Here is a 23,406-nt window from a genome sequence, read left to right on the forward strand (position 1 = left end):
GGAAGCTCGTTGAACATCTCTTTGTTGTATAAATCTATTGTTGTGGATTTTGATTAATCAAAGGCTTTGCGCACTAAATGAACTCTATTACCGGTTAACTACTTGGGTTCCGTTGATGTTTTAATTCGACATGTTAAATCGATTTCACCCATCAGGACACACCTTTTTATTTCATTGTGTGTGTGCGTGTGTGTGTGTGTGTGTGTGTGTGAGTCGAAGCGTGTGTGTGTCATTATAATATGTCTAATTAGTTCGAAATTTAGAGTTCGTTTAACGGCCTTTTCAACAAAATTATGATTGCTTCAATACTAGTCTTCAGTGCTTTATGAAATATGACGTCGGAGTTTCTTAGCACGAAACAGGCAGTAACTATTACTTGCTATCCTTTTGATTGACGTTTATCTTACGCAAAATACGTTCAACCAAATCTAACAGAACCAGCTCCGACGATATCTGCTGGGTGGACAGAGAAGTAAAAGAAAAGAAAAAAAATGGGGGGGGGGGGGGGAGATAACGAAAAAGAAATCGTCAGAAATTGTGGCCTTAATGCTCTGCGCTATCGGGATTCCTCCTAGAATTTACATAAGGCGTTGCAATTCTTTGTTAATAATTAATCATAATCATTAATTGAACTTTTACTTTTAGTGAAATTAGATGAATTATGTACTTAGAATAACCTGACCAGTTTAAATTTGTACCTTTGACCTAGATAGGCCAGCAACAAAAGGCCGGTTTTTAGTGCGCAGATCAGTTAATTAGATTGTGTCACTGAAGTAAATCGTTTTGTCTAGAGAACGAACAAAGGAGGCTCCGTGTTACGTGTAAATATTTTCCCTCGTTTCGATTTTTAAATTAATATCTTTAGTGAATATTTCTCACTGAAATGTTAATACATATAAACACAACCAACATGGTTGCTCATTTCAAAAGTAATAATTGGCCCACGAATTACAGTCGTGTTGTTTCCGTAACTAAAAAAAAAAAAAAAAACAGGTTGATTACGGCAATACGCATAAAGACTAGATATCGGAATCACTGCTTTCGTCACTTTATTTAAAACAAAGATCAGATTGCTTTAATTGACGATATTGGTTACAAAAGCAGGACCACGATAACTGATGAGATTCATTTAAAATGTATGTGTAGCCATGACTATTTACCATGGTGATCTATCTTTTCTTAGTTCCAATATCAAATATAAAGTGCATTATATTGAGCTTTTGTATAAAACGTATAGTTTTGTAGCAGTAATGGCAGGATTTAACCATACAACTTGGATTAGTCATGTGCAGCTCTTTAAAAATCATGAATTATCAAGGAATAAAATCGAGGAACAAAAGGGATTAAATGTCCAGCAGAAATTTTCTTAACCCCCCCCCCCCCCCCCCCCCCCCCCTCCATAAAAGAAACCCCGAATAATCGTCGTTCAGGAGCGAGATGGACAGACAAACACAGAGAGAGAGAGTGTGTGTGTGTGTGTGTGTGTGTGTGTGAGTGTGTGTGTTTGTGTGTGTGTGTGTGTATCAAGTAATTATAAAGGCAACAACAACAAAAATGACTTGAAATCGTACCTAAGTTCAATACATAAAACAGCTGTTAGTAGGTCATTTACATCATGTGTATTTTCAATGTAACGAGTAGCCCTTCGGACTTTGGATGATTTTGTAATCTGTTGTGAATAAATCGTATTTGGTACGGTCGTCTTTGGCTTTAAATAATTCGATTTATTTACTTAGAAGGCCGGGCCGGGGGTCTATAATCAATTGCTAAACAGACACTACAAACTTCTAAACTTTGAAAAAAAGTAGTTGGAACATAACGATGTGTGTGTGTGTGAGTGAGAGAGAGAGAGAGAGAGAGAGAGAGAGAGAGGAGAGCGAGAGATAGGGGGGGGGGAGAGAAAGAGAGTATAGAGAGAACTGGAGAAAAAGAAAAAAAAAGAAGGGAGAAACAGAGGGGGGAGAAACAGAGAGGGTAGTAGTAGTAAGATTTTTTTTAAAGATCACACACTTGAGATTGTGTGTGTTAGTGTTAGTGTAGAAAATGGTTATTAAAAGGATCAAAATATTTCCAGAATTTCCAACATTATTTTTAAACAGTATATGTTAGATGTTCCGATTTTGCATATAACCAAATTTACGATTTAATTTACATTTCTTGCCCGCTACTGCTGCTATAATAATAATCATCATAAAACTGTCCTTCAAAAACAAATGTAAAAATATTTTTCTAATAATAATAATAATAATAATAATAATAATAATAATAATAATAATAATAATAATAATAATAATAATACAGGTGCAGTCACTTTGTCCAAAAAGAAAATCGAAGTGAGTGGTTAACTTTCGTTCGATCAGACTCATTCATACAAATACGATTGAATTGCCAATCCCTGACGGACAAATAAAAAAGGGGCTTGTTTAATTTTAATTTTAATAATTAATAATAATAACATTTAAATTCTTTTTTAAAACGACAAAATTAAACAAAACACTGGGCTATGACTCTATGAATGAATGCGATGCAAATTCAAATAACTAAGTGTGGACCAAAACAAAAATAAAGTCGAGATGAAAAGTAATTATCACTCGCCAAGAGGGGAAGGGGTCAAAGTTTATTAATAGAAAATAGAAAAGCAGAGGGCCAAGCCAAGAGGGAAGCTCAAACTCAAACCCGAAACCAAATTGGGCGTCTACGTGCAAAATGTAAACACCAACACGTGATGCAAAAAGTGTCATGTAGGTGACAGCGATCACTGGATGAGGGCCTAAAAGGGATTCTGATAAATTATGATAATTATCATGGAATATAAATAATGAAGTTCTGGCTTGAATTTCGCTCGATTGAATGATAATCGAGCTTTTACGGGGGTAAATGATAATTAAGTTAACAATTAGGCACAATTGCATTCAGTAATAGCCACTGTAAGTATTGTTTTGGAGTTAAAATAGCGAAATGAAGACGTAATAAATTATGATAATTACCCTATCGTCATAAATAAATATTAGATTGTCCCACCTACCTGAGAGTAACGCCCAGTGAAAATGACAAGAGTCCTTAGAAAACAACAATGGCGTTTAGCCATATTTCCCCAAAACGAGGCTGAAGGCTGGAAAGTGAAGGAAAGGGGAAGAGCTCCCACCCCCTTTCTTCTAACGTTCCAAAGATAGTAACAGTAAGTCATGTGACACTTTTCCATCATGGCCGACAAGAAGGAACAATTAGATGATGACCGAGTAAGTCAGACTCTTCCTGCAAAATTTAATTTTGGTCTTTATTTACATTGTATATAAAAATGATGAAAATAAAGTTCTTATAATTACACCAATAAATATGATTAAGTGCATTTTTATTCAAGGAACACCAAGACCGAAGGGCTAGAGCTCAGGTGGTCGCTGGTTCGGATAAGTAAGTCCTATCTAAGTTAGTAAAGTCACAAAGTAATTCAAGGTCAAGGAACACCCTCACTATTTATCATTCCAAGGCCAACATCAACAAGGCAGACTCGAGAGTTCAGAGTAATGAGTAACTTAGGTGTCGGGCTCTGTTAGTGTTAGATAGTGATTAGTAACTGTTAGAGTTAGAGCAATACATATCTAGATTTTAGGTACTTTTGTAAAAAATTCAAATTGGATTGAGCTCAATGAAACCTATATCAATTTAAAGTGCTTTTCAACACGATTCTAATGATACCAAAATTGTGAAAATCAGATAAGCAGAAAAAAAGTTATTATAGTTTAAAGGATGAAAAATGGTCTATTTGCCTTTGTTATTTACTGACGGACTTTGTGACCTGAAAATTGTTGCATTTCCGGTAGTAACCACCATTTGGATTTTAAAACTGGTGTAAAATGGCCGCTAAGATTTGAGTAAGGATTTTACTGGAACGAATTTCATGGATGCGGTATACAACTTTGCCCTGAATTTAATTTTATAAAAAAGTTAAGATGTTAAATAAACGTGCCAGCATAAAATTTTGATTTACCAAGTTCTAATCTTTTAATTATCCAAAGCTAAATTATACCCTATTTTATCCATAATCAAAGGTTATACTAAATTGTCATTGATTTTAAAATAAACTACACCAAACGATAGAGTAATTTCTCCTGAAGAAAATAAGACATCAATCATTAAAATCCATCCATAAACAAAAAATCTATGGAACTTTTTCTGAGACCCATCACTCAAAAGGCCAAAAAATCGGGTCACAGCCACTAGGCCATTTATCGGCTCCCTGCTGGAGGGCCGAATGGACGTTTACCAAAGTACCTATCTAGATAGGCCTAGTGTCTAGTGTTACCAGCTGGGTATCAGTTCAGAAATTTTGCCCTGATTGCATCGACTTTCTGATGTGACTGTCTAGTATTTACTGTTGCTTGAGAATAATAATACACTGATTATCCCCAGACACCTGTCTGGGGATAATGAAAATTCGTTATTCCCCGTCACATATTTGAAACTCCGCTCTTTTAAACAATCATCCACATTCCAGAATATGGAATGTTTCCAAATGCACATAGAAATAAGGAAAGTTAATAAAATTCCAAAATATCTATAAAAACATAAAATTAACCAACATTAAATCAGTTGTTACTACATATACACAATATGCGTCGACTTTGAAGTGGGTGTCGTGGCCGAATGGTTTAGTCGTCTGCCCTGGAAGTTTTACCAGAATCGACGTTGTGGGTTCAAATCCTGCTTCGGCCACTTTTTTTTTTTTTTTAAATTCCATCTTCTTTTTACAGAACGTTGCAAGGGATAAATGTCCCATCCATCGTCCCCCCACCTCTTTTTTTTAAAATCTCTCTCTCTCTCTCTCTCTCTCTCTCTCTCTCTCTCTCTCTCTCTCTCTCTCTCTCTCTCTCTCTCTCTCTCTCTCTCTCTTGGTACCTTTCTTGTTTCTATCAAATTGTCATATTTGTCCCCACTCCGATCTCAAAAAGTGTCTAAAAAGAATGAATAATTAAAAAGCAAACAGAAATATTCAGAGAGTGACCAAATGGTCAAATAGAGGAGAAAAAAACAAACAATAATTTATTTTTTTTAAATTAAAAAAAATTTAAGAAATTCATGCTCCGAAACAGAACAAAAGGCCAAACAAAAAGGAGAATAGAATAGACTCGCTCAGAAAAAAAAAAAAAAAGAGGTGGGGGGAGGATGGATGGGACATTTTTATCCCTTGCAACGTTCTGTAAAAAGAAGACCGAGTTAAAAAAAAAAAAAAAGAAAGAAACATTTTGATTTTTCAGAACTTGAGTTCGTTAAAAAATACCCGCCAATCTGACCCGTTGAATCGAATGAAAACGAAATTTCGTTGTTTACATGGTTGAAAGGAAATGCCGTAAATTAGCATTCATAGACTTCCTGTTTTGTTTTTACAGTGTCACGTGAACGTTTTGAGAAATTTGTCGTCTGCTACTGCTACAAATAATTAGACTGGTGGGGGGTAGATATTTTCGTTGGAGCAGAAAAAAAGTGAGTATTATTTCGTGTACTTTAGAGAGGACTAGGGTCCACAACAGCAGTCAAGTTGATTGAATGAAAGGAAAAGGGCCTTTTTTATCCACCGCCACCACCACCAACGTGAAAGTGGAGTGGAGAGATGGAGGGGGGGGGGGGAATGAGGGGATGGTAAGGGGGAATGGGAAAAGATGAAAGAAACAACGGGTTGCCTGTTAACGTAGATCAAAGGAGTGTTACAGTTACAGAGGTGCTTCATGGTGCGTACTTCATGAAATTTTAACCTCTTACAGTGACACTGATTTTTTTTCTCCAGATTGCTTATGCAGAGAATAAATCGTTACCACAAATAGAGCTGTAAGAGTATATTTCGACTCAGGCTTCAATTAAACTATAATCGCAAAGCTCGTGTTTTAATGATAACATTAAGACTAAGATCTGGAGTTTGGGGAGTGTAAGATGGAATCTCGCCATTAATGGTAAAATTGTTTTGATTTTTTTAAAATAACACACACGAGCGCGCAGGGTCACGACAGCGAGGACCATCCATTGCTTATGTTGCAACGGTAAACCAGTTTAACGTGTACGTAGATCCTGAGGCTAGATGCCCCGTTACCGTGTACGTAGGCACTCCCAAAAAACAAAAAGACAAAAAAAAAAAAGAGAGATAGACACACACTCACACACACACACACACACACACACACAGAGTCTCGCATCCACTACGAACTAATTTTGCACACAAATTTGTACTGCACTTATGCACCAAATTTCACACCTATCTCGTGACACTTTTTCCTTAATCTTTTTCTCAATAGGGCTAAACTTTTTTAAACACCTGTGTTTTTAGCGGCGGCGCCATTGAAACAGACGTAAGCCCCCACGATTTCGCGAGGAATGAATCATGAAAAATTTACGATATAATTTCAAACACAACTTTTGAAATTCATCAAGGATTGTCTAGTACCGAATGTTTTTTGATAGAAAACAAATGCATCTTCAAATCTAAACTGCTTTTGACGGTAAGCATTAAGTTTTTTTTATTTTTCTGTCCAACCGAATGATTGTAAAAGTTAAAGAAGCTAAGTATTGGTACCACCGGTGCAGCTCTCTAGTCCAGAGGCGCGCCTTTGGCGTGCCAACCTCGTTGAAAGTCCAATTCGCCTTGAGCATGCATTCACGTAAAAGAGAAATTATTTTTTTTAAACCTACCTCTTTTTCAAAAACTAGCATCTTTCAACTTTCTAAGAAACATTTTGATTTTTCAGAACTTTAGTTCATTAAAAAATACCGGCCAATCTTATCCGTTGAGGTCGACGCAAAACGAAATTTAGTTGTTTACACGGTTTAAAGGAAAGGCTGTAAATAAGCATTCATGGACTTCCTGTGTTGTTTTTACAGTGTCACGTGACCATTTTGAGAAACTTGTCGTCTGCTACAAATAATTAGACCAGTGGGGGGTAGATATTTTCGTTGGAGCATTAAAAAAATGAGTATTATTTCTTGTACTTTTAGAGAAGACTAGGGTCCACAACAGTCAAGTTGATTGAATAAAAGAAAAACGCCACCACCACCACCGTGAGATGGGGGGGGGGGATGCATGAAGACAAAAGGGAGACGTGTCGCTTGGTGACCTTTGTGACGTAGAGCATGTCAAGGATGCTCGCAGGTGTTCTTAACCCCATAACAGCGAAGCTAATTTTTTGCTTTCAGATAATAGTTTGCTTTTATCTTTATTATTGTTAACGGAGAATACAGCGTTTCCACCAAGAGAGCAGTCAGACTATCGTAACTCAGACTTCAATTGTCTATAATCGTTTTGCCATTACTTGTTCGATGAAAGAAGATTTGGTGTTAGGTCAAAGATCGAATTTTGCCTCTGAAAGGTTGCATTGTTACTGGGTTTGCTCTCTTCCCCCCCCCCCCCCCCCCACCCCCTTTCTTCTTCTTCTTTTTTTTTTTTCAACTTAGTATTATTGATTGCTATTTCCTTCTTTTTTATGATTAGCAAGTGTGGTAAGAGTCTCACAGGATGCAGGTATACTCCTATTAACCCTTTGCCAGTGACACTGATTTTTTGTTTTCAAATAATAGTCTCCATTTATATTATTTTTTAACGCAGAAAAAAAAAAAAAACAACTTTCTCACCATTAGAGCAGTAAGATTATTGATCAAAAGCACTTTGAGCACGTTGGGTGGATATTGCGCTATATAAAAGCTCAAGTTTTTAAATTGTATTACTGTTGTTTGTCTTTTGATGAAAACTGTAAGATTTTATTTTAGGTCCAAGTAAGATTGAAATTCGCCTTTGAAAGGTTAAGTTTCTCTTTTCAGGTTTTTTCGTTTTTTAAAAATCAAATGCGGCTATGCTGTTTCTTCTTCTTTTTTTTTCTTACTGGCAAGCTATCGCTGTACTTACCCGCATGGCTTGCACACACAAAAGGATACACCCTATACTAGAGAGCTGCGCCGGTGGAACGCATACTTAGCTTCTTAAACGGTTTCAATCATTATTACCGAAGAAAATTCTCAACTGAAAAAGTGGCAAAATTATTTTTAATGTAACGTTTGAAATTCACCCAGGATTATCAATTTAGGATCGATTTATTTATTTATATATATTTTGAGAAAGCACATGCATCTTTAAATTTCAGATGTTTTTAAAGGAAGGATTTTATATCGTTTAAAGTCTTAAATTGATGGAAGGTAATCGTTAATGATTTAGAGTGACTCATGTGGCAAGAAGTGGTTCTTCACTCTAATTTAAATGAATCAAGCTCAGGAGACATAATATCTGCGTATTGAAAATGCTTACAACAGGTGGTGTTGCTTAAATCTGTTATTTATTTTTTCTCAAATAGGATATATCAGATGATGAAAATGATGAAGATGACGATGATGAGGAATCTGAGGATGAAGAAGAGGTTAGTATCTGTATTCCATTTAGTTTTATGAAAATTGTCTGGTTATCAAGATCATGACAATAAGCGGGATTGCCATTTATGGTTTGAGATAGAATTGCTCAATTTGTAGAGCACTCAAATTATTTACAATCAGATCTGGCTTAAATCAGTGACCAAAATGTTTGGGTTTTTTTCCTGGTGCTTCCATTGCTTCTATTCACCCTTTAGTAATGATTGACTTACGGGACACAAGGAGATCTAGTGGAAAAACAAGCAACAAGTAATTTCCTCTACTTGTTTCATTCTAAAGAAACTGGGATAAACTCATCTTCAATGGGCGTTACAGCTAATCCCTGCGGAGTCGTAATGAGGACCAAAACATTTGCGATGCTTAAGATCCTTTCATTTAAAACTGATTCATTGAGATACTCAATTTCCAATACAAAACTAAAACTTTTCAAAGAATTAAAGTATTGCTTCACTTTGAGGTTGAAAACAAATAGTTAAGATAAACACCCTGACAAAAATATATGACGTCAAACTGATTAAAACTGCTCAAAATATACAATTCCTTATTCTCCTATTTAAGACTAACTCTATAGGTAAGACATACATCATATTTTTGTTTATTTTGTTCACTTGTTTTATTTTGGTTTTTGGTAGGGCTCTTTTCTTGTTTATTTGTTGTTATTTTATCATTTCGCATTAAGTGTCTTCATTTTTCATTGATTATTTGTTTGTTTTGTGTATTTTCTTTTTTTTTTTTAAAAGACAATAATTTTATACGCCATTTTTCCTTTCAGAATGTTGAGCCCAAGCTGAAATATGAACGTATCTCAAATGATTTGACATCCATTTTAAGCAGGGATGCTGCCAGCTGTATAGCAGTCCATACCAAGGTATGTCACTTTTTAGTCAGTGTCCGTTTGCAATGCTCAGTAGTGCTTTGCAAGTTGTAATCGAGTCAGGAATTCCGGAAATTAAGAAACACCTGATGTAATTCAGGGTCTTAAATTTTATTTATATTCACTACTTATGGTAACATTTGGTTATCTTTCTCTTTCTACTTACTGGTTGTGAAAAAAATCAGAAAATTTCACAAACTGATATGGCATCTCTGTCAAGTGCAAGCATCAGATTCATGAACAAAAATCATGAAAAACATACTGATAGTAAGCTGATAGAAGCTGTGGACTGCAAATGTAATAAACATAAATGAATATAATAGATTTTTAAAAAGGAACAAGATACCAAACACGGAACATTTCAGGCTCCAAACCCTTCTTCAGCCAATAACAATAACATCATCACTTAAAATCCAGACAGAAAAGTTTGGCACATGCGAATTCCCAGGTTTGAGAGTTTTTGCCAAAATGAGGGTCATTTTAATCGATTGATATTTGAAGGACATTTTCAGGTCAAAAATTTGAATACAAGTTTTTTCTGAGTAAAGTTTGCCAATCTGTTTTATGGGCAGCTAGTGAGTTCCATTGAAAGACCATAGAACAGGGGTGTTCATTTTAGGGATCTTACATTTAATTTGTTTATATATTTTAATTATTTTAACTATTAAAGAGAAACATTCCGAAGACATCTTAAAAAAAGACAATCTAACTTGTACACAATTTTCTTCTCAAGCTTGATTTGTCATTTATTACTGGAAACTAATTTGTCTTCTTCTTCTTCTTTTTCTTCTTCTTCTTCTTCTTCTTCTTCTTCTTCTTCTTCTTCTTCTTCTTCTTCTTCTTCTTCTTCTTCTTCTTCTTCTTCTTCTTCTTTTACTTCTTCCTTATGTTGTAGCCCTATTTTATCAAGGATCACTTTACATTTGACATCCACGTGAATAGAAGAAGAAAAAAATGATAACACTTTCACTTTCACTGATGTGACTGATCTGTCACACAGACGGAAAAAATTCTCTTAAACCTTTTGAGGAATTCTGATTCTGCAGCTTTGGGTGGCAGGATGTTCGAGAGCCTTATTGCAGATGGAAAGATGTCTGTTTTTGTATGTCTCTGTTCTTGTTTTGTAACTATTGATTATTCTTTCACAGTTTCTGGCTCTTGGGACTCACTGGGGAATGATTCACATTCTAGACCATATTGGAAACAATATCATTGATAAAGAAATTACCGCTGTAAGTATCTTGTGCTGATTTGATCTCAATTTATTTTTCTTATTTTGGTCAAAGTGATTGTTTTTTCATTGTTTTGTGCTGTATTTTTTTTCATGATGATATTCCCGATGTTAAGAATTATTATCTCAGCCATTAATATATTTGCTTTGTTTTTACATATCTTAAAATACAGTATTTAAATAGTATTAAGTTCTTAAGAACCTGTTATTTATTCATAAATTTTTCAAGTTGTCAGAGTGGTTAGAGATAATTGATGTTGAACAATGTGATTCCAGCATTCAACAACAGTCAACCAAATCAGTATTGATGATAATGGGGACTATCTTGCCAGCTGCTCCGATGATGGAAGGGTAAGGCAGTAACATTAATGAATTGGTATGTTGTAAATTGGAGTTGCAGGATCATGATAGTGACATTATGATCAGATGATAAAAGTTATTTTTTAATTTATATCCAGTCATAATGAATGACTTGAAATATTGCACAATGTTATAATTTTTCCCCCCCAATTTTTTATTTTTTCAGATTAAAAAAAAATTCTTTTTTTTTTTGGGGGGGGGGGTTGTTTTTTTAGTTGGGGTTTTTGGGGGGTGGGGTTGCTTTTTTTTTTTTTTTTTTCATTTTTATTGAACAATTTCAAACAGATAATTTATTCACTCCCAAATCATTTCCTGTGGTCATTTCTTCTTCATGTCCACAAGAATGACTTAGCTTAGGGTTGGGCTACGTGATGCTCCCATCCAGACCAGTAGATTTTAAAATAATTTATTCATCTTTAAGTCAAATTGTGTTGTATGTTTCTTTATTCAAAGATGTTATCTCAATTCACTTCATAATCCACCCTAGGTAATCATCACAGGGTTGTACGCCACAGAAAATAACCAGGTTGTGTCTTTTGACAGACCTGTTAAGGCCATTGCTCTTGATCCTAACTATTACAAGGGTGGAAGTTCTCGATGCTACGTCACTGGGGATGAAAAGGTAAATATGTGAATCCGTAGATAATTTTATTACTCTTGTAATGTTATTAATTTTTTGTTTCTTTTTTTTTGTTTTTTTGTTTTGTTTTTTTTAGTTTTTGTTGTTTTTAAATTTTATTATTTTAATTTTTTCTCTTTAGTACAATTCTTATTACTACTACAACAATTAGATGCCATCTTGAGCAACCACGAAAATTGCAATAACAATAATTAATTGTACAGCAGCGTGGCTTAGTGGTACAGTCTTTGCTTCGTACCCGAAAGGTACCGAGTTTGATCACACGCAGCTGTGTGGCCTTGAGCAAGTCACCTCGCTCTAGCTCAATTTGCGGCACTGCACTGCGGCTGATGCCTGGGTTATTCTAGTCTTCCCTTGGAATAGACCCTAAAGACACATTTCCCCTATGGGATGAATAAAGGGAATTTTATTTATTTATTTTTATTTACAAGTTAAAGGGTTTTATAAATCGTGGGAATTTTCCATTATTGAGGTTTAGAATCATAGTATTTTTGGATCGACAAATTAATCAGATATAAAACTGATGATATAGCATAAAAACTATATTTGTAATAGTTTTTTAAAGAGATGAAAACATGTGGACAAAGTTGATATATATATATATATATATATATATATATATATATATATATATATATATATATATATATATATATATATATATATATATATATATATATCAACTTTGTCCACATGTTTTCATCTCTTTAAAAAACTATTACAAATATAGCTTTTATGCTATATCGTCAGTTTTATTTTCACTTTTCATTATTTAAACCATAGAAGCTGATTAAACCAATCTTTTTCCGTAGTTTTTCAAATGTTTTGGTATTATTGTGATAACTGTTATAAAACCAATGTTTTAGCACAGCCACATATCTCCTCCCACTTCTTTATTCCTGCTGGAATTTGAATTTTTCAGATCATGAAATATCGAATATTTTATTTTGTTCCAATTTTGTTTTATCCAGATGATTTTGAATGAGAAGTCCAGTTTCTTTCTGGGCCGTCACAAAATGAATATAATTCATCAAGGAGAAGGTCCAATCCGCAACATCAAGTGGAAGGGAGATTTTATTGCTTGGGCTAACAATAAGGTATGATGAACAGGGAGATTTGATAATTTTGATGTTTCTGGAAATTTTTTTATTGAAAGCTATTAACTGGCTCAGCAATAGCAAATTTGTTTCTTATTAGTTTAACTATAAATCTGAGTCAATATTTAATTTTGGAATTTTGTTTACAACAAAAGCATAATGCTTTCCCTTAAACTCACTTTTTGTTGTATTCATGTCTTTGATAAAAGCCTAAGTTTTGACTTGCATGGTCATAATTATGTCAATAGAGTTTATAGAATGTCTTATTTTTAACAAAATTTAAACATAATGCCTTACTAAGCAGTATGGTGAGTTGCCGAAGCCCAGGTGTTCAATGAAGATTATAAAGATAATCCATCAAACCAAAACTGATGTCAACGAGAATCAAGTGAGCAAATTGAAGGTTATAATCTTGCCTAAGGGGGGGGGGGGAAGGAAGTCCCTGAAGCAGGGCTGAACCTGGGACCTCGCCAGTCACCTTATATACAACTGCTAGACTACTCGATCCCTAAATTAATGACTGATTAATGTATTAATCTTTAGCTGAATAATATTTCTCTTTTGGGGCCCCAAATGTATGGAACAAACCAGACAAAGAAATCAAAGAATTAGCCGATATCTGGTGTTAATCATTGTCACAAGGTACGTTCGCAACTCGCAATGGATGCGAAGGCTGCTTATGACCTTAAAGTGTGGAGAGGTAGACGTGGACGTTACAATCACCAACAGAACAACGTATCTGACAAGAGAGCCATTATTATTTATTTAAAGTAAAAGAAAGGGGAACAGCTCATAGTTATTGAGCAAAACAGAATAACATTGAATATATTGACAGGAAAAATAAAAAATACATACAAGTAAAAAGTAGTAAAGCAATATAAAATCTATACATGTAAGTTTTCACCAAAATTAACTATACCTCACCCAGGTTGCAACCGTTTCATTCATTCCTACTGAATTGAAATTATTAATTACATATAGGGTCTAAATAAACTGTTGATATTCAGAAAGGAGAATAAAATTAATTAACAAAATTGTTCACACAAGGCGCGGTGTTCCAGCCTGTTACAAGTCAAAATTGTTCCAAAATAAAACACATAGATCGAGTGTTACTTCCTCGTCTTTACAAACATTACATTGTATTTTGTTCATATTTCTCAAAAACAGGTATCGGGCGCTGTCAAAAATTATATTGTTCAAAAGGATACAAAACACATTTACCGGGCGCTATGTCCTAGCCCCGTCAGCTCTTCACTATATTAGAAGATAGATATAGATATATCAGTAAAAATGAAATTAACATAGACACAATGATAGCGTAAATGATCAATTAGTATTTACTTAAAAATAATTCATTCACTGAGGTCACCTTCTCAATTTTAAAACAATTTAACTCATTGAAATAATTATTCAATAAAACATTAAAACTTTATATTATTTTAAACTTTAAGATAAGTGAAATAATTTTACGATATTAATCACTTAATCACTTGATGATTACTCAGCACATCAAAACAATATTATAAATTTATATAATCTCACCGAGCACAAATACAAAATCACAATATCGCTTAGAACCCATAACCGGGTACGATACACAAAATACTGGCCATATTAGGCCCACTTGGCTACAATACAGCCTAAAACACAATGCTGGCCAACACACAGGCCCAACACATATCGCCTGAGAGCCCATATTCGGGTACGACATAAAACAATGGCCACTTTGTGCCCTTTTTCACTGTGGCTTCAACATAGCCAAACAGAATTCCAGCTAACACACAGGCTGTACAGGTCTTTCTTCTTCGACCTCAAATCGCAGATCGCCCGTTGAACATCGACCCAAGATGATACATAGGACAGGGTATCTAACGGTATCTCAAGGCATCTCAAAGTATCTCGGTTGCTGCATAAGCTTGATGAGGGTGTCTTAACACTGATGGAACATGATAACCCTCCGTTCTTTCATTGCCTTCATAGTCTACACCACCCACGGCGAATACAAGGGAGTCCCTATTCCAACGCCCATCCTACACTCACAAATCATTTAATTAATGGGTTGGATTCTACCCGAGACCTTGGTAGGTAAGACAACTATCTCCCTTTGTTACCTAGAAGGCATTTCTTTACAATCATCATCATTGAGGCAAGATTTAGAATGGAGGTTCTGGTGTCCCTCTTTCAGTATGAGAAGGTTGAAAGATCTGAAATTTGCATTGGAGTTAAAATTGTCATTTTATTTTAATATTTTCAGGGAGTGAAAGTGTTTGACATGAGCACCAAGTCAACCATCACCAAGATTGACAAGGACCATGAGTAAGTGATGCCGAAAAACAAAAACAGGTTAACTTTCATTATTTAGAGAAAGCAGGAGAGGTGGCCCGGGGGGGGGGGGGGGGGGGTTGGGGTTAGTACTTGATTATTAACAAAGAGAAGGAAATCTTGAGTTGTTTTTTTTTATATGTTTTACAAAACGTCAACTATTTTTTGTAATTTGGCCTGTCCCTCCAGGAAATCGCGGCGCTTGCAGCCGCAACGCGGCCGCGATTTTTCGCAATTTTGACAATTGCCGCAATTTTTTTGCAATTTTCCATGTTCTGGAGTCACATATAATCATATAATGCTAAACATAGGAAAATACTACTGCCACCGTCACACAAAACTATTAAAGATGCTATTTAATAATAGTTTTATTGCTAACATCAATCTATATATATATATATATATTTTTTTTTTTTTTTTAAATTATGGGTGTTTAATATACTACCATAAACATAGATTCATGTAAATCGGAAATAGAAAGTTTTTATGGTCGGTCCCCTCGACCTCGTTATTCCCGAGTTCCACTGTATTATTATGCTGTATAGAGATGTACTTGGATAATAATAATGATAATAATAATAATAATAATAATAATAATAATAATAATAATAATTTTAATAATAATAATTTTAATAATAATAATAATAATAATAATAATAATATTTTAAATAATTCATGAGCTTTTCTACCACATAAATGTTAGGAATCCATGCATTTGTGTAAAAGTGTTGTTTTTTGTTTTTTTTTTCAAAATCTCCTGGTGGCATCCCCTGTATATACCTGGCATATTTCTTTTCTGAGTATGCAATGTCAATATCAATGTAATTTAATGTAATTTATGGACACAATACTGTATAATACAAACCAACTAAAATTGGTGGACTGTGCTTGTCATAGAATTAAAGCAAGAATAAATTATTGTGCGCTGTTTATTGAAAACAATGTCTTAAATTTGCAATTTTTGCATGTTTTGCATGCAATTTTTGGAATTTTGGGTGCAATTTTTTGGGTTTTCATTTGCAATTTTCCGCGGGGACAGTTTGGCATTTTTGAATAGGTGTGGTTTATATTATTGTTATGATAATGATCGTCATTATTACTATAATTGTTATTATTTTTATTGTTATTATTATTAATGTTATTATTATAATGATAATGATATGTTGATTTTGCTCTGGGTACGGTATTGGATTGGGGTAATTTTTTGTCAAGAACCATAATTATTTATTACTTTTTTTTTGTTTTGATAACCTTGTTCTATTCTTCAACCTTCCAGTCTAAGACCTGAAATGTACAATTGTCACCTGGTTTGGAGGGATAATAGGACTCTTTTGATTGGATGGGGAGATCGGATAAAGGTAATGATGTGAAATCTAAATTTGTTTCTTTTTTCATTTCTTTTTTAAAAAATTTATTATTCATGTTTTTATTTATTTTACTGGCACAATGTAATATTATATAAGGGTATGAGATGGTTGATGGATTAAGCAATGCACTTACACTTAAAAATCCTCACTGTGATATGGAAACAATGGAGAGTAAGACTGTTATTGTGTGTGAAAAGCTGGAAAATGCACTTGTTTACTATATAACTAGCATCTTCATCTTTCATATTTCGAAAAATTTTAAGGATTATTTTTATCATAGCTTTGAGAATTTTTAATTGGGTTATAGAGAATTCTTTTGGGGAACAAAATCATGTAAGTATTGAGTAGGTAAGACCTTTCAGGAAAAAAAAACAGGAAAATAGCTGATAAGAAGAGGGCTAGTTTCTGTTTTTGGAAATTATGGCGATCCCGACCGCTCAGTGGATAGAGTGCTACTCACTTCACATGCAAAGGGACTGAGATCGATCCTGAGGTTTTTTTCTGACCTCCCTGTCCACCCAGCAGTGATTGGGTATCAGGGACTATTATATCTGGCAGAAAGTACTTTGCTATAGACTAGCGTCCAACCCAAAGTTAGCAAGCAATTGCTATTGTCCATTTCGTGTTATAGAAACTAAGATAAACTCTGGCTCCATGGGCTTTATTGCTCTGAAGGACCACGTTTGTGGCAATTATATCTCTATTGATTTCCCCAGATCTGTGTGGTGAAAGACCAGAGTAAAGAGGAGATGAAAGACAACTGGCCAAGCCGATTTGTGGAAATAAGTATGTACGCAGACAAATGAGATTCATGCTGAGATCAGTGTTCTTGGCTTAATATAGACCTGTAAATTCTTAGTCAATTAACTGAAATCAGTCAATTCGTCAAATTCAAATATTTTAAAAAGGAAAGACAGAACAGAAATGAAGTAAGAAAGAATTCATGAATCGTAGTCGAATGACCGTAAAGTAAGTAGGAATGTTCCACAGCGCTACGCATAGCTCATGGGCCGTTTATATTAACGATAGACATATTGCCAAGGCTAAGCAACACTTTTTAGAATTGCCGTGTCTGAACACATCCCAGTGTATTTTCACACAGCCTTCGTGAAATTATTTTTTCACTTTACAAACCTGTCGTGATCCCAATGGTAGCCAATTTTAACTGAGCCGCTCAGCGATAAATTTCACTGTTTCGTCTAAGCCAAAATTGACCACATTTACCTGGAGGGAAGTAAAAGTATGAAAAAAGTAAAATGTGAAAGCCGGAAGGGCGTTATGTAAATATCTTCAAATCAAAAGTTAGGGATCGCTACAGTACATCTCGGTCGCCTCACATTGTAAACAAACTGGTTTACCTTTTCTAGTTTCTTCACTGATTGGGTAACTAATTATAAGGAACAATGGTAAGTAGCCTAATTAATTCCCGCGCAAATTAGTTTTCTGCCATTGTTTTGCTCAAGCGAGCTTGCTGTTTACCTTTCATTTCGATTCTACTTTGGATATTTCCGCTACGACGAATTACGAAGAGTTTCAGTCAATTTTTATCGAGCTCATTTACATGTCTATTATTAAAAGTCCATTTATTAAAAGGGTTTGACTCTACTATCACTTATGATGTAAGCGTTATGAAGATACTAAACCAGATTCAAAGATGTAGAAGAATTTATTACATTTTATTTATGTCAAAAAAAGGTGCATGTTTTTGGGGTCCAACGTCTGGTGCAGCCTCATAGTTCCTATGTGATATTAAGCTGCTAGAAGCCGTGGACTGTAGAAATTAATGGGGAAAAAAATGAATATACCAGCTTCGAAATAGAGCAAAATACCAAACACAAAATGCACACAAAAAACAATAATACAATTATAGATCACATAAAATCAAGACCGATGACATGGAAATATCTGGCATGTCTTGTCTGCAAGTGAAATGATCTCGAAAAATAAATAGAAGCATTGTAATCTTATTTTTTTTTAACTAGTCCTCAGAATCATAATCTTAAATGAATATAGCTGTTTTCATTTTTCAATTATGCTTTTTGCTACTCAGGTTTTGTATGCAAATATATATGCTATGTGAAAATTACTATGAATAATTTTTGTTTTAAAACAGGCATTTTACTCATATCGCATTATTTTGGTATTGTCTGCAGCTGCATTGTTCACGGCAGATTTCTACATTTGTGGTATTGCTCCATTAGCCACAAACATTGTGGTGTTATCATACGATAAACCCAAGGAGAATCAGGAGGTAATGATATTAGATGGTTCAGAGGTATAGTCATATTTTCATATGATGTATAATGTGTTCCTTTTCAGGGGTTACATTAGATCAATGGTCAGCACACTGGCTTGCCACTTGACTGAGAATCCATGTCCCCCTTGTCCAACCAGCAGTAATTGGGTAGCTGGATCTATTAGATTTGATGATTAGTACTTAGCAATAGAATAACATCCAATCAGAAGGATAGCAAACAATTGCTATAGTCCATTTCACGCTATGGAAACTGGGATATACTCCAGCTTTATTGGCCTTATGCCTCTGAAGGACTACTATGTTTCTTTCACGTTGATGTTTTGTTGCTTGAAAATGAACACATATCTTGATATATTATATGCTGTTTACTATACAACTGATTTTACACTTGTTTTATCATTTTTTAGTATCCACAACAACATATTTAAAAAACAGGAAGTGTAATTATTTAAAGATCTGAAAAGTGTGTATGAAAGGTGCTAGACAAAGCAAAAAAGAAAAATACAAGAGAAAAAAAACATCCCAAAAAATCTGTCTACCTCTACTGGAGATTGAATCTCAGACCTTCTGATTACCAGTCAGACATGCTACCAATGTGTAATGGTAGCAAATCTGACCAAACAGATCTTGCCAAATTGCAGGGGAGGAAACATCGATTTGTTTAGTTGGGGAGGGGGTGTTTTTTTTTTTTTTTTGGGGGGGGGGGGGGGGTTTCTGACACAATTTGATGTTCAGCTGTATTTTTAACAGGGAAGCCGCTATCAAGCCAGTCGTCCTCATCTGCAAATCTTAGAACCTCACATGAAGAAATATGAAGAAATATCAAATGATGCTTTGTCCATCCGTGGGTTTCAAGAGTACAGGTGCAACGACTACCATCTAGGTAGCTATGCTAGATTTTGTTATTGTTTCTCTAATATTGTGTTGAATCATGTATCTAGTTGTTGATATATCAGATATAAGGATTGAGTAGATCTATTGAACTTTGAATACCCTGTAATGGTAAAGAAAAGTAAAATATCTATGCAAATCTCAATCAGGCCATAAATAATACCTAAATAACAGGGATGCAACAGTGAATCAAACATTAGCAAAGTACAAATCATATATATCAGACATTTGATATCAATATACACATATTATATTAGATACCAATCTTATGCACATCATTTATCACAATCATACATCATGGAAAAATATAATAAGTTTGAAAATCATATAACTGTAGGTAAAAATAATCAAGCAATATAGTATTCTATATCATTCATCATAATCATACACCATAGAAAAAACCTCTCTGTCTATGGCATTCTTTAATCTATTAACAGTTTCGCTTTTTTGTGTCATCCTTTAGATTATTCCAATATCTGGTTGTTCAAAATGTAAATGAATTACTTTTTAATTTAGTATTAGAGCCTTTAATAAAAATCTTATATTGAGATCCTCTTGTTGATTTTACATGTGACAATTGGAAAAAATTATTATGATCAAAATTATATTTCTTAGGTTTCAATTTGAATAAATTAATGAGATCTCCTCTTAAAACATCTTAATTTGAGTGAAGGTCGTTTTAGTGTTTTTAATCGTTCTTCGTAGGAATAATGTGATAAGCAAGGAATCAACTTGATAGCTCGACTTTGTACATTTTCAATGGCGACCGACTGTCTTTTAAATATAGAGTGCCATATATGCAATTTGCATACTAATGACCTGTACAAACAATAGCTTTATTTACTAGGGCTTTTAAATGAAAGGTCATTTTAACCAAAAATCTTTGATTGCTTATGTTCTTTGATGGCAAACTGCAGGAAAGAAAATCTATATCTGCCATTTATTTATTGATCATTGCTCAAAGGAGCGAGTAAAATAACAAATAGTAAGCTAAAGCAATTATTCCTTCAGAGCCATTAGGCCCATGAAGTCGGAGTAATATACTGGTCTATAGTATTGTTTTATAGTGAAATATGCAGATGATACTGCTATTCTTGGCTTATTAAAAGATAAAGTTACCGAAAAGAATTATTTCAAATGAATTAATATATTCACCGATTGGTGTGAACAAAATCAGCTTGAATTAAATGTTGAAAAACGAAAGAACAGGTGTTTGGTTTAAAAAATAAAAACGACTTAAAGTGTGTGACGATCGGTAAAGATGATGTTGAGATAGTTGAATATTTTTAATATTTAGGAATAACCATTGATATTTCCCTCAATTTCTCTCAACATATTAATATGATATCTAAGAAAGTTGCCCAAAGATTATACATCCTAAGGACATTGAGAACATTTCAAGTAGGGTAGAAAACTATGTTAAGAGTTTATGACTCATTGATTAAAAGTGTAATTGCGTTTGGCTGCACCATATGGTTTAGCGGATGCCGACTTAAAGATAAGTCAAAAATTTCAAAATCAATGAAAGAGGCATCAAAAATAATAAACTATCCTCTTGATGGAGTAGAAAGAATTCACGGAAAAGCAATAGAAAGGAAAGCATTCTCAATTACCAACAATAAAAAACATATTTTATACCATGAATTTAGTCTTTTACCATCTGGGAGAAGGTTTTGTCAGATTAAATGTAGAACTAACAAGTATAAATCAATGTTTGTTCCATCAGCAATAAAAATGTTGAATATTTCATATGGTACAGCAAAACCAAGGATTGATGCGTTGACTGATTGACTGATTAATTTATTTAATGTTAGATTAATTGACCAATTGATAATGATGATAATATTTGGTGTCGAATTGCCACAAATGTAACGAATTGAAAATGAAATGAATATGTTTATGATGTGTATATTGCACGCGTGAAAGAAAGAGAAGAAGAGAGAGAGGGAGAGAGAGAAAATAAGTAGGAGTGAAATATCTGTTCAATGTTGTAGTTATCATATAACGTTATAACAAGTGTAACTAAATGACAAATTGCCATATTTATGGACAATAAAGATCTATTATTATTATTATTATTATTATTATTATTATTATTATTATTATTATTATGAAATAGACAATAGCAGTTGCTTTCTATCCTTTAGATAGGATGCTAGTCTATCACAAAGTACTTTCCACCAGATCTAACAGGCCCAGCTACCTAATCACTGCTGATGGACAGGGAGGGTCAGAAAAATTCTCGACTGCACCAGGGATTTATCTCAGTCCCTTTGCATGTGAAGTAAGTGTTCTACCAACTGAGCTATCAGGACCCCATCCCAACAATGATAAATAAGTAAAACAAATAATAGGATTTCAACCCAGTTTTAGTAAATCAATGTTTTCAACGTCGCTTTTTGGTTTAATTGTTTGGGGTTTTTTTTCATTATACACCTACAATTCAGAATGCATTGGTGATGAGAATCTCTACTTCATAGTGAGTCCTAAAGACTTGGTCGTTGCTCGTCTGAGGGACCAGGATGATCACATATCCTGGTTGATGGAACATGAGAGATACGAGGTAATCTCCTCTCACATCTTGCTGTGGCACCAATTCAAGTATTTTGTCGTCTGAATTCTCATTATTATACATTCCTAATTTTCTAAAGTTTGAAAGGTGGGCTCATTTAGAGACAAACATAAAGAGTATGGTTGAACTTTATCTTGGTACATTTATTTTTCTCTATTTGATGACAAATACGGCAGTAATTGTTTTTAAAAGGTAGTCTCTATCGTGAAATGGAGAATAGAAATTGCATTCTACCCATTGGATAAGGCACAAGTCTATTGCAAAGTAGTTTGCACCAGATATAAAAGACACAGCTTCCCAATCACTGCTGGGTGGACAGAGGGATCCGAAAAGAAATTTCAGACCTTATCCAGGATTGTCCTTCGTCCCTTTGCTTGTAAAGCAAGTGCTCTACTAACTGATTTATCAGGATCCCCATAGTAGTAATAGAATCAATCATCTTTTTTGATTTGATTAAAATGATATTGCTCCAGTATAGTTTTAAATCTTGTAACAAAAGTTGTAAATTTCATTTTATTATATTAGCTTGTTACGAAGTTCATTTTTTAGTATTCTTTTAATTAGGCTTTGATTTGTAATGTAGACAGAAACTTTTTTTATATATATATTTCAGGAAGCCATGGTTGCAGCCACAGAACATTGCAAGGAATTAAAGACTCATTCCTATTTTGTAAGAATCGCTGATTGGTGCTGTTCATTGTTAAAGAATTCATTTTCCAATAATCAGTCTTCAAATGGTTGATGTTAGATGATTTCAAACTAGTATTATTTATAATTGTATACTTTGGAAAAAATTGCCTTCAAATAATGATATTTGAACTATTTAATCCATTAATATTTACTTTCAGGAGGAAAGAATAGAAGGAGGAGGAGAAGAAAGAAGAAGTAAAAAAAGAAAAATCACAAGTGGATACAGTGATATAAATAATATTTCTCACTGGTCTCAAACATAAGTTTTTATTTAAATATGTAGAAGAGATTTTATAATCCTGACTTTTCCCATATTCAATCTGTGACTTGTAGGCAATAGGCAGGGCATACCTTGATTATCTCAAGGAGGAGGAATGCTTTGACGAGGCAGGACGGTTGTGTGTCAAAATTCTTGGGAAAAAGAAAGATCTCTGGGAGGAAGAGATTTACAAGTTTGCCAAAATCAATCAATTAACAGTGAGTTGCAACAATCGAGAACTTGATGCTTAGAGTAGCTGATGTTTCTGATCAGATTTTCTTAAGATTATTGTGCATTTTACCTCGGATTGATTTAATATGTATTTTTGTATTTCTTTGTAAAAGTGAGCTGAAATGCTATAAACTATTGTGACTGAAAAGATTAGGACTTTCAATAAGTCTTTTAAATGTCAGAGGTTAAATGGTAAAATAAAGATTTGAAAAGGT

The 23,406-nt window shown here is 34.0% G+C and overlaps 2 protein-coding genes across 3 annotated transcripts in view; one reads left to right on the forward strand and one right to left on the reverse strand.

The window, feature by feature from the left end:
* LOC144965846 (uncharacterized) overlaps positions 1-3,107 on the reverse strand; it is a 48,789-nt gene extending 45,682 nt beyond the window's left edge. The window contains exon 1 of one of the 2 annotated variants that reach the window (XM_078901622.1): positions 3,026-3,107. The gene's annotated coding sequence lies outside the window, so the exon portion shown is untranslated. The remainder of the gene's footprint in view (positions 1-3,025) is intronic. The other variant, XM_078901623.1, reaches the window with a different exon arrangement.
* Positions 3,108-3,165: 58 nt separating this feature from the next.
* LOC144965845 (vacuolar protein sorting-associated protein 41 homolog) overlaps positions 3,166-23,406 on the forward strand; it is a 32,648-nt gene continuing 12,407 nt past the window's right edge. The window contains exons 1-15 of the mRNA XM_078901621.1: positions 3,166-3,239; positions 8,328-8,390; positions 9,173-9,268; positions 10,423-10,506; positions 10,782-10,856; positions 11,353-11,487; positions 12,477-12,602; positions 14,857-14,918; positions 16,201-16,282; positions 17,008-17,077; positions 18,445-18,542; positions 19,299-19,431; positions 21,887-22,002; positions 22,625-22,681; positions 23,035-23,178. Coding sequence (XP_078757747.1) covers positions 3,204-3,239; positions 8,328-8,390; positions 9,173-9,268; positions 10,423-10,506; positions 10,782-10,856; positions 11,353-11,487; positions 12,477-12,602; positions 14,857-14,918; positions 16,201-16,282; positions 17,008-17,077; positions 18,445-18,542; positions 19,299-19,431; positions 21,887-22,002; positions 22,625-22,681; positions 23,035-23,178 — 1,377 coding nt within the window. The 5' untranslated portion in view covers positions 3,166-3,203. The remainder of the gene's footprint in view (positions 3,240-8,327; positions 8,391-9,172; positions 9,269-10,422; positions 10,507-10,781; positions 10,857-11,352; positions 11,488-12,476; positions 12,603-14,856; positions 14,919-16,200; positions 16,283-17,007; positions 17,078-18,444; positions 18,543-19,298; positions 19,432-21,886; positions 22,003-22,624; positions 22,682-23,034; positions 23,179-23,406) is intronic.

The sequence above is a fragment of the Berghia stephanieae genome, chromosome 2, assembly GCF_034508935.2.
Source record: "Berghia stephanieae isolate SIO BIC M18660-M18661 chromosome 2, UCSD_Bste_1.3, whole genome shotgun sequence".
Taxonomy (NCBI): Eukaryota; Metazoa; Mollusca; class Gastropoda; order Nudibranchia; family Aeolidiidae; genus Berghia; species Berghia stephanieae.